This window comes from Myotis lucifugus, unplaced genomic scaffold (genome assembly GCF_000147115.1).
Source record: "Myotis lucifugus unplaced genomic scaffold, Myoluc2.0 scaffold_176, whole genome shotgun sequence".
Classification (NCBI taxonomy): domain Eukaryota; kingdom Metazoa; phylum Chordata; class Mammalia; order Chiroptera; family Vespertilionidae; genus Myotis; species Myotis lucifugus.
The window spans coordinates 2,243,738-2,256,002 of NW_005871224.1; the positions used below are offsets into that span (position 1 = coordinate 2,243,738).

At 39.9% G+C, this 12,265-nt stretch overlaps 1 protein-coding gene across 5 annotated transcripts in view; it reads right to left on the minus strand.

Annotated features, from left to right (window-relative positions):
- Nucleotides 1–1,078: 1,078 nt before the first annotated feature.
- Nucleotides 1,079–12,265, minus strand: part of ZC3H7A (zinc finger CCCH-type containing 7A) — a 31,170-nt gene continuing 19,983 nt past the window's right edge. For 4 of the 5 annotated variants that reach the window (XM_023760209.1, XM_023760211.1, XM_014462287.2 and 1 more), the window contains 8 exons: nucleotides 12,025–12,206; nucleotides 11,528–11,604; nucleotides 10,443–10,576; nucleotides 9,927–10,032; nucleotides 6,710–6,818; nucleotides 5,055–5,188; nucleotides 3,020–3,183; nucleotides 1,079–1,994 (listed from right to left, as the gene is read on the minus strand). In XM_023760209.1, the coding sequence (XP_023615977.1) occupies nucleotides 1,805–1,994; nucleotides 3,020–3,183; nucleotides 5,055–5,188; nucleotides 6,710–6,818; nucleotides 9,927–10,032; nucleotides 10,443–10,576; nucleotides 11,528–11,604; nucleotides 12,025–12,206 (1,096 nt within the window). In that variant the 3' untranslated portion in view covers nucleotides 1,079–1,804. The remainder of the gene's footprint in view (nucleotides 1,995–3,019; nucleotides 3,184–5,054; nucleotides 5,189–6,709; nucleotides 6,819–9,926; nucleotides 10,033–10,442; nucleotides 10,577–11,527; nucleotides 11,605–12,024; nucleotides 12,207–12,265) is intronic. The other variant, XM_023760212.1, reaches the window with a different exon arrangement.

Consider the following 12,265-nt stretch of genomic DNA (forward strand, 5'->3'; position numbering starts at 1 on the left):
TCTGTCCTCCTCCAAAATTACCCCTTTGGTTCTAGGATGGGGTGTGACTTTACCTGGAATATTTCATTAGCTTCCTAATGCTGAAACCAAGGCTGTGGCCGGGGCGGGTGGGGGGAAGGGGGGTTCTTAGTGCAAACCAGAGCAAGTCATTGGCTCATTTAGGTGGAAATGGAATTTACTGAAAGGATGGTTGAGAGCAAGAGAATCAATTGCAAGAAGGATGAAAGCCAAGATATAGAAAATGCAGATTCCCAAGGATAAGACAAACAACTTTTTAGTCTGTAAACTGAAACAAAGCAGCAGGGAAGACTTTTTAACATTTACTGTTGTCCCTGGAAAGAGAGGACAAAAGTAGATTGGGAGAAAGTGCAGAGAAAAAATTTCATGAAGACCGTCAAACTAGGAAGACCTAGCAGAGCAGTAAATTGCCAGCCTATTCACAGTGTCACTCCTAACAGATTATTTGGCAAATAAGATGCATTCCTAATGCACCTGCCAAATAAAACTGGTCCCGCTGCCTTCTCACACACAAGGGAAAAACCAGTCTTTCCTACAACCTTCAAGGAGTCACGGGGGCTTGCTTGTCACTGCAGTGCCGATTGTGCTAAACTCTGCTTCCCTCATCTTACTACTTGGCAGCTGTGCCCTGCCCTCCACCCTGGCTGGACTCACAAGAAGAAACATCTGTTTCCCCCAAACCCCACTCATTCAAGGTCATGGTGAAGAAGTGACTTTGTCTGAAGGTTTGAAGGGTTGGTACATCACAGCCTGGCAGATCCCCGTCTTCAAAGTTTGTCAGCCATTCTCCCTAACGCCCCATCCCAACAGGGACTCTGCACTGGCAATGTCCTCATGAGTAGCTGCCCCAAACCTGGATGATGACTTTTCTCCCTAGCTGGCTGAGTTCCAGCCTCTGAAACAGGTTAGTCTGAGAGAGGACAGCTTAGCCCTTTCTTTATCTTTGTCAGTCCATGTCTTCAGTGATCTTTCAACGATCAAACCTCTATTGAGGGTATTATGCTAGACACTTGTCTCACAACAATTCTTTGTGGGGAAAGTATCACACCAAAAACTAAAGGACATCTACATATAAAATCTTTATTACAGGCAATATTGGTCCATACACTACACAATACCGACAGTACAAGTTTAATCTTTCAAAATCATCATTTAAACAGCAAAAGACCAAGAAATAAAATTTGAGTCAGCTGATTATTTTTCAAAATATTCTCAATGCACATTTTTATCCTCGGTTCCCTTATATAGTGAAACATTCAAATAGAGAAAAATACCCCATTTAACGTATACTAGTGTTAAATGGTTATTTGGCTTAAAATCTGAGTTAAGAAAATCCTTTTTAGCAACCTACATACAGATAAGTAGCAAACTTTATTAAAAGAAATTCATTCTGCTTAAAATGTGTAAAGAATTTCATCCATCATGTGTTCTGATTCTAGTACAAGTATTTAATCTCTCACCATCATGGTTCTTATCTGAAGGACCATCTCAAGGAATTGTCCTAGACATAACCCTATCCTCTTCCTCAACACACTTCATCCAAAAATCTGTTCAACAGAGGGCAACCGGGAAGCAGTCACTTCGCCATTTGATGCCAATGGTGCTGTGAGAGCACGGCCAAACCTGTTAAACAGCCCTTTTCCTACCTACTGTGGTTGCTGCTCAGGAGGGAGGATAGACGCCAATACAAGCAGAAAATCTGCAGCTCCTCTGCTACGTTCCTTAGAACACTTTCAATTTTTCTGGTCAATGCTCTGATTAGGTAACATACATAAAAGCCAGCATATTAGTTTAAATCTTTAAACAAAAAACTATATTTTCCAAAGTCATTATCATTTGGGGCAATTAAGTGATCTTTCCTTGCTTTGTTGAGCTTCATCTTTAGGGCATCTCTTCTTTCTTCCCATTCATGAAGTTCAGCATTTCCATGTGCAAATTTACAGCTGCTCCCTTCTGTGCAGGTACCATTCATATACCTGTCAGGACAAATCAGCTTTGTAAGTGTCCACAAGTTGTTTATGAAAATCTTAAAATGTACACTTTCCTAGCTTTATGATTTGCATAAAACTTTTAGTTCAAAATCTTAAGCCTAGAAAAATGGATATTTTACAGCCTTGACACCCATAAAAGAGAAATTAATACTTTAAACTATTTAAATGTATTTAATGAATATTATTTGATTGCTACAATCAAACATTTTCTTAAATAAATGTATCTTTATATAAATTGATTAAATGAACTTTTCCTGATTTTTATAATCTGGTTAAAACCAAGAACTCATTAAAAAAAAAAAAAAAAGATGAAAAACACTGTTTAAATGGGAGTAGGGGGGACTATAATCCTTCCTGATGCAGGGTAAGGAAATCAGAAGTGACACTGAGTAAAAACTGCCTTAGATAATTTTAAGTATCACATGGATCTAAATTTGGAAATTAAATATCAACAGGGTTTTAACAAAATGAGGAGCAATTCAAAATTATCTCGTTTGCCATTGAAAAATTTTCTGCATAAACACAGGAGTGATACATTCTCCTTTGACCCCAGTAAGTTTCAGATTTATACTTGAAATATTTAAAGGTAGTTTCAAAATTGATGAACATCTACAAGAAAAGCTGTGGTAAAGGGTTAGACAATCACGGCCGGGAACTCAAAAATGGTCTGGGGATAATGGGAGGAAAATAAAGGGGACACCTATAATACTCTCAACATTAAAGAAAAAAAAGTGCTTTTAACAGCAACTGTAAAAAAAAAAAAAATTGGGCAAACTCAAATGAACACACTAATCTTCAGATATTTCAAACTGGTATCAGCAGACTAGTAAACCTTTTCCTGTAACCACAAAAGAGTAAAGAAATGTTCAAAGAGCAACTAAAGCTTTGGGTCCAAATCTAAGCCACCAATATTAGAGGACTTATCACCCAGATATTCTGTCTACTAACATAATGACCATCAAAAATATGCAAGACCAGCAGTTTTCATGTGGGAAATTGAAGAAACCTACCTATCACAAATACTAAAATATCCTGTTGGAAAGCGATGCTGCCAGCAGTACTGGTCGTCTTCGGTGTGGAAAACCTTCTCTTTGTGCTTCTCTGAGGAGATGTGGCCTTGCCACTGCTTCTCACTGTTACAGTTCTTCCCACACATCCAGCAGTGAAAGTCCACCTAAAGAGCACAAAGACATGCATCCCATCAGCAGGTGTTGTCTGTGTGTCCCTCACACACCGTCCAGGCACCAGGAAGATTAGAAACCACCCAAACTAATGGGGAGCCCATCTAGTGGGAGAGCCAGGCAAGAGCATAAAACGCAAAGTAAGAAACAGGACCAAGGAAAGGATGCCCACGCTGCGAAGCGTGCCCTAACACAGGCAGCAGAGCTCGGGGGCAATGGCTTCGGCCAGGTGTCCAGGAAGTCTCCAGCAAGGAGATGACAGGAGCTAGTTTGCAAACAAGGATGTCTGTTGGGAGGACAAGGGGCCAGGTTCAAACAAGGATTCTGGGAAGGAGTAACACCACGGGAAAAGCGGGAAAAGTGGGAACGCTCAAGACTCGCCAGCTGTAGAGAGACAGCAGCAACTGCGTTCAGTGTACATGAACAGAAGCCCTTACTATGGGCCAGGATTTGTGCCTGCTGGGAAGACACTGCCCCTGGAGCACACACCTACAGAGAAGGCACTTGGCTGGGGGGGAGGGGTGCAAGCTGTAAGTGTCTGAGTAGCATTTCCCAAATGCCCTGCGTAAGAATCATTGCAACACTGGATAAGAATAGACTCTGGACACGTCCATGAGATTCTGACTCGATATGTCTGGGATACAGATGAGAATCTATCTTATTAAACACCACAGGTAGAGCTCATGCCCCAGCAAGTGTGGTGGCCCTGCTCTGGGAACCCAAGGAGGACTTAAGAAAAGGTGGCATGGGAATCAGAGCTAAGCCTTGGCAGAGAGGACAGATTCACAGGCTGTAACATGAGCAGAGGCGCAGGGCAAGGCCAGGCCACGATGTGACCTGGATCAGACTGAATCAATATGGAGAGGAGCCAAAAAACAAAACAAGTCGCACAATAACGCATGCACCTACGTCAATTTAAAAAGTACGCCAGGCAGAACTATAGATTCGGAATAAATATGTCAAAGATATGTACGCATGGCCTGGAAAAATACACACCGGATCTGGGCCCTCTGGGAAGAGGGACAAATGGGGTTCCAACTTTATCTGTAACATTTTATTTATTTTACAGAAGCAAATACAATAAACTGTTAATATCAGTTCATTTAGGATGGTGGACTCAAAATAATCATTATATTATCCTCCTCGGTTTTCTGAAAATTTTAAGACAACTATAGCAGTAAAAGACAACAGGTGACTTAATGTTTCTATAGAATCCTAGAAGCAGAGGCCAAACTGCAAGAAGGTAAGGATGGAATGGGGAGGAGGGGAGGGCCCTACATTTCCTGAGCACCTTCTGTGGCTTAGCACTGAGATGAGTGTACAGACTCATTATACTTTACTTCTCCATCATCACAGCCCCACTCGGAGATGGTTAATAATCTGCCTAGGCTGCCCTGACGGGTTTGGCTCAGTGGATGGAGCGTCAGCCTGTGGACTGAAGGGTCCCGGGTTCGATTCTGGTCAGGGGTATGTGCCTTGGTTGCGGGCACATCCCCAGTGGGGAGTGTGCAGGAGGCAGCTGATTGATGTTTCTCTCTCATCGATGTTTCTAACTCTCTATCCCTCTCCCTTCCTCTCTGTAAAAAATCAATAAAATATGTATTTTAAAAAAAATAATAATCTGCCTAGGCTAGTAAGAAAGGAACTGAGACTTGAAATTCTCTGGTTCCAAAGTCAGAAAAAGGATCAAGGAGGGGTTTTTAGAATGAAGAGACTTAAACTCAGATAGCAGCAGGCCACTGGAGAGAGCGAAGATGAAGATACCAGAAAAGGGCAGGGAGTGAGTGATGGAGGCAGGTTTTAGAGAAGGTGGGAGAAAAAGAAAGGTTCATTCTACGGTTTAGAAACAACCAACAGTACTTACAGTAACTTCAGCATAATCTGTCGGCATGTGAATTTGTTTTCCATTTTCCTTGTTGGACTGGCTGGCTACATCATCACTTTTTTCATTTTTTTGACTCTTTAGCCAGAGTTCATAAAACTGCTCCATATCTTGTACTAAAGAAAAATAAATCACATTCAGCAACAAAGATCTAAACATACCATTTAAATAAACGCAAGATCATGCACGCTTTTTGTATCAGTCGGCATACATTTTCAAAGGAAAAGCGAGAGGCCGAATGGAGACTGATTATATTAGACAGGGAGAGACGGTCCACGTCCAAGCAGCAGGTGAACTATCATGGGCAAGAATCAAATTCAGCACTGTTAGCCCGCAAACATTAGTTTTCAAGATTAATGAACTCCTCCCTGCATTTGCAAGACACTTTGGTTGGGGTGTTTACAATTCAGAAACCATTATAAGGGCACCACTGAAAACAAAACAAAAAGCCTCTGCGCAGCTTCATGTTGCCCACATTAAACACTTGTTATCACTGCCATAACCACACAAGCGACTTACTCGGCTTGGGGGAGCCTGGAGCTGATAGCTCCTCACTGCTTACTGAGAAAGAGGAGAACATACTACTATTGGGACCGAGATTCTGACTCTGACGGGAGTCCATCAGTTAAGCCACAGTCCCCAAGGACCGACATGCTGGGGTGCAATTTACAACACAACCGTGACCAGGTCCTGGGAAGTGGCTGCAAGCTGCTCCCTATGTACAAACAGGTGCATCACTGTCAAGTGCTAAGACCAGGTTTCTCAACCCCAGCACTGTGACATTATGGGATGGATAACACTGCTGTTGGGGGCTGTCCTGTGTGCACTGTAGGATGTTTAACAACATCCCTGGACTCCACCTACTAGATGTAACACATTCCCAAAAGTCATGACAATAAAAATGTTCCAGATATTGCCAATGTTCCCAGAGGGGAGAAGGGTGTGTGCGCCCAATTTATCCCCAGGTGCTGTTATGTCCCTACTCTAAGCAAGACAATGAGGAGGAGTTCCATCCACATAAGCCACTGAATTTTGACATGGTTGAAACATGGTAGGTGACAGGCTTAAATCCAATTAATTCTTGTAATCCAGAGATTGCAGATCTTAAGCAGTCCGTAACTTTCCATTGGTTAAGATTACTAACAATGATCCTTGCAACAAAATATTTTCTGGTCTAAAGTGAAAAGTTGTCTGAAGCTCCTTTCAATAACTCCCACAGTAAACTAGAAGGGTGACCAAGATACACGTTCTCTCCTTGCCTTTGAATCTGGGCCTGTTCTACCACTAAGGCCTCCTTGGAGAAACCTCCAGTTCTAATCTGCTTGATTCAGGGGGTGACTATTGACAGCAGGAGATGATCTGATTTAAGCAGTTGTGGAAGGACTGAACTCCCCAGACCATTACTCAGGAATACATCTACCACATTGAAGGATGCAAACCTAGGTCTCTGTATCCAAATCTGACCTAAGCACAGATCAGATGTCAGATTCCGCTCCACTGATAAAACGGTACAATTGTCTCAGATGCAAACTGCTTTCTGCTTTCACGACAAGCTGGCATATTTCCAGAGAGGAAAGAAACTTTCAGGCGAGCTAGATTTCATGGATATCAAGGCCACAATTAAAACATCAACTTACTCCCATTTTCCTTCATATAAGTCCACACTTCTCGTTCCTCAGGACTATGAGCAAAAGAGCAGTTTCCAACATATTGACACTTTTTCCCAGAAGCAATATGATTGCAAAGCTGTATTAAAAAAATATGAATATAAAACATAATATACTTAGTAAAACTGCCTAATTTTTACATTTAAGCAAAATAAGCATTTTTATACATGCTAATGCTGAGTAATACAATTTTAAAATAAAACTGATTTGACTCTACTCAAAGTGACTGTAAGCCCAAAATACATGAGATGATATTAAGCTTTCCATTTCAAACATTTTCAAAAGAAAGAAAATATGGAACTGGAATGTGGAACATTTTCTTACAAGAAAATGTTTACAAATTCACTTATTCAGAGTGTCTGCTTTCAACACAGTGGAACATTTTTATCTCTGAAGGCAGATCTCTGGCCCCTCAGTCTGACAGCTCCTACTCTCCCCTACCTACGACCCAGGATGCCTCCTTTCCAGCACTTGGAAAGCAGTTAAGAAAGTGTAGACTACTCCAAATGTACTAAACAGTGTCAAAAAAAATTTTTTTTGGACATTTAGTTTCCTAATAACCAACACTGACAGTGAACCTTGGCCATCATTCACTAGGTATGCATTTTCTGGAGATGATTATTACACTAACCAGGCCATCCAGTTACATAGCATTCAAACAATATCTCTTTTTACAACGTAAATACAATGATATTGGTGGGGAAATAAAGTGATCAGCAGAATGCAGACTTCCTAAGAACCTTGACTATGAAGAACTAAGAAAACCTCCATCAGCCCTGGCCAGAATCTCACTTGGTTAAAGTGTTGTCCCAATACACCAAGGTTGCAGGTTCAATCCCCAGTCAGGGCACATATGAGAATCAACCAATGAATGCATAAATAAATGAAACATCAATATTCCTTCCTTTCTCTATTTCTCTTTCTCCCCCTTCCTCTCTATCTAAATCAAACAATAAATAAGAATTTAAAAAGAAAAAAGAGCTCTGGCCAGTTTTGCTCAGTGGATAGAGCATCGGCCTGCAGATTAAAGGGTCCCGGGTTCGATTCCAGTCAAGGGCACATGCCCAGGGTGCGGGCTCAATCCCCAGTGGGGGCGTGCAGGAGGCAGCCTATCAATGATTCCCTCTCATCACTGATGTATCTCTCTATCCCCCTCTCCCTTCCTCTCTGAAATCAATAAAAATATATTAAAAAAGAAAACCTCCATCACCGAGAGCTCATTCTTAAATATCAAGAATAAACTTCTCTGCACTGGCCGGGTGGCTCAATTGTTTGGAGTGTCATCCAATACACCAAAAGACGGTGTGTTTGATTCCAAGTCCGGGTACATACCTAGGTTGCGGGTTCGATCCCCAGTTGGGACTCATACAGGAGTTCATACTGACAATGTTTCTCTCTCACATCAATGTTTCCCTCTCTCTCAAAAAACCAATAAAAACATATCCTCAGGTGAGGATTTTTTTTTAAAGCAACCTATTAAAAAAAATACACTTGTCTTTATAGAACATAAATCCTAGCACAACTATTAGCTTATCTTAGTTTATTTATTTGTATTTCAATAGGAGCTGGCCTTTTATATTAGCTTATATAATATTGGATGCTTAGCATCAGTTTTTGCTAAAAATCTAAAGCAGTGCCCTGAACACTGTTCATTTTTTCCCCTTGGACCAAGATCAGTGACCCCCTCCTCTTAGGATCTTCTGTATTCAGTAGTCAGTAAAACATTCTGTGACTGACTTTATTGTATTCTTTTCCCAATCAAACAGTAAGTACTTAGGCATTACTAGGGAAGCATTTACCATAGTCTTTAAAGCTCAAATAAGCAGCAGGGAGAAGAGAAGACAAAGGAGAGGGCTGGCCACTTTGCTGGGTTTTTACATAATACCATCTCATGTAATCTTCCCTGTAATACAATTATTCCCATTTACAGATGAGTTGACTGAGGCTAACTTGACCAGAGCCCTTGTGGCAGACTCTGAAGCCCATTCTTTCCACCTTAGGACACTGCCTACATACATCTACACAGAGTATTATTTCCTCTTTTGCAAAAAGGATCCCTAAGCAATACTTAGTATGGAAGGAAAAGAAAAGGAAATAAGCTACTGTAACATCATACAGCAGTATACCACCTCCGAGATTTCAGAATAACCAGTAGTCCTAGGCAGCTGCCTCACGAACTAGAACTGTTCTCAGGTAACTCTGTTTTAACAAAGTATTTAAGGAATTTACCCATAATCTCCACCATCTTTTAAAGCCCAAGATATCAATGGTTCCAATCAGCCTTCTTCCCCTCCTACATAACCCATGGATTAAATCACCCAAATCTATGAGTCTGAAACCACTGTTGATCAAACACACCACTTCTTCCAAGACTGACCTTGTAACCAGTATAAGTTTTACAAACTGCAAGGTACTCTGGGTGATGGGAAATGTCTCTTCCTCAACTCTTTCTGACTAGTCAGAAAAGGAGGCTTCCTTTACCCAGGGCACTGTCCATTAACTCACTGCTGACATCCCTCCAGACTCTCTCCACACCACTCCCATGAAGAGAATAGTCTAGAACCATCTCACAGAAGACCGTGTAAGGCAACAGAGGACACAGAGGTGAAACATGCCACCTCGAGAATGAAGCACTATCCTGACTCTAAGTTGGTCTGGCATTTTCATTCTAAGGGTTTTTGAGGAACAAGGTCCTCTAACATTGAACATGTTTCCTTTGGGTTATTTTTAGAAGGTCCTGTCAAGTGGGGTATCTTTTAGTTAGTATCCACTGCTTCAGTGAAAGAAACAGGCATGATTAAAAAATAGCTCATCCACAGCATTCATAATAACACAGAAAGCCTTGGGTTTGATAGCAAAGCTGAGGAATCAAATTTAAATGAAATTCTCTTCCATTCCCTCCCAAAAGTAATTCATCTGACAAGTTAAATCATGCCCAGAAGTCTCTCTTCCTTGATTCTCTATTTACTTTTTCCAAGTAACTCCTAAAATTCCAATCCATCTGAAAACTGTCCCAGAATCATACAATTAAATACTCAAGGGAAGGAAAAAAGAGAGGACCATTTAAATTTCATTATTTATGATGAGCATTATTTAAAGGGAGCCAATTTTGATCTGAATTACTACTACTTTCTAATAATTTGAAATGCCTAATTTAAAAAAAGTGGCTTAAAAATTACGTATGTACATCAAACTGTAAAGGCATTTGTTTCTTTGTGGGGAGAGGACGGATGTTCATCCACTTCTTACGTTCAACAGACATCACTCTCATCGCACGACGATCTTTGGTCCACCTAAGAAAAATGGAGTTCAGAAAAAACAAAGACACACTGGCAAAAGGCATCATATAAAGGGACAGGTACGCAGTTTGTACCTAAAGGACCAGAGATTTTTTTTCTCAACCCTTCTAAAAGAAATGCCTTATGATGCTGTCATTTCTTTTCCTGTTGATATTTGTAAATACACATTCCCTACAAATCCTAGAGAATGAACTGATAAAATATAAGAAAAGTACTATTGAATTTTGTTGAATTCTTATCTACTAAAGCCTAAAAAATCTCTTTCCTTGTGCTTTGTAATTACTCCTAAATTATCTACTTTCCTCTCCCCTCTTCAAAGTCTTAATCTTTTCTCACACATGATTTTACACCTATGAAACAGATCATTATGAAATAGGTATTGTTTCCACACACACGCTACTTACGAATGCCTTGCTTTTGCACTACAATATTTTCTGTTTTTATCTGGTTCAATGACTTGACCATTTCTCAGACACTGAGCACACACAAATTTTATCTTCATATTAAGAAATCCAGGCATTATTTGATTGCCAGGTACCTTAAACAATTAAAAGATCAGTTTTAATTTTAACAGAAAACCAGTTTTCTGAAAATAGCGAATCGCCATGCTTTTTTTTTTTTTCACAATAGCATACAATATAGGATATCTCTTTTTGTCTGTTCGATGATTTGACCATTATATATGATGTGATAACTAAATCTCCAATTCTCCACCCATATGCAAGAGAATATGACAAAAAGCAGATTAAAGATGTCAAACCTCAATTTATAAAAATAGGCTTTGGAATTGATGACTGGAAGTTTTGGGGAGGGAGAGGGAATAGATGTGCTAGATGGAAAATAAAACTATATCCACCTCCTTTACATAATACAAAATATAACTTTTGTAACTTAATATTCCTTAGTTTCAGTATGATTACATATCTATACATTATATACTTATACCAACTAATATTAATTATGAAGTCTTAAAATTATTCTTTTGGATAATAGTAGAATCCCCAAAGTCCAAGATCTCAACTGTTCTGTCAATTAGGTTGAATAAGAAAATTGTGTCCTATATACTTGGCAGATATTATGGGATGCCTAATTTTTTATGATGACCAACTTTTTAAAATTCAGAATTTTTTTTCACATTAAGAATTCCTCGCCCGGCCAGCATGGCTCAGTGGTTGAGCATCGACCTATGAACCAGGAGATCACAGTTCAATTCCTGATCAAGGCACATGCCTGGGTTGCGGGCTCGATTCCCAGTGTGGGGCAACTGATCAATGATTCTCTCTTATCATTGATGTTCCTATCTCTCTTTCCCTTTCACTTTCTCTCTGAAATCAATAAAAATATATATATATATAAAAAAAGAAGTCCTCAACTCAATAGACATTAAGAAAGTAATGGACTGCAATATGAACTGCCTCTGCTAACAACTAACATCCATTAGACCATTCCAGAAAGAACCCAAATGCAAAAAGTACACAAGATAAAATACCTGAGCTCCAGGCATATTTGCTTCCAAATTTTGCCAATATCTTTTAGATTCTTGAGCAATAGCATCATGTGAGATACCTGGGGAATGTACAAGCCTTCCTTTAGGTTCTCTATGTATTAACAGCCCACCAATCAGGTCACAGTCAGACTCAGTTCCCTAATTATCCCCAGCCAGTGTAATCTATCACTAAGGAGGAATGAACATCACATGACTCTTGTTCAAAATGGAATATTTACAAATAGAGCTCTTGGTGCTTTCCCAGGAATCTTCCTCACAAAACCATACTACATGCATGAATTTGTGCCAGTAATTAACTACATAAGAACATACTAAAAATAAGCCACTCTGAAAACGAAAAGTAACTGCATAGTTTAAAAGCTCAGAGCAAAATCATCGGGGTTGCCACATCAGAGTGAGAGAGAAGAGGCTCTGAGACTGTTTTCATCAAGTCTCGACTGCTCTTGAGACATGTCTCAACCACACACACAGACACCTACCTGTTTCACTCTGCAATATCCAGACTTTCAATTCTACAAGACTGTGAGCATAAAAGCACTCATCTTCCCTTAAACAGCCATATCGAACCTCATGTCGACATAAATCAAGCTGACACTGACCATGAAAAGAACGTATTTTAGAATATTTTACTGTTGTCTCTCGCAAAATGTGGACAAGGCACCTAAGATGAAAAGGGAGTGACATTTTAATATCATCTGCCATAAATTTTAAAATATATAT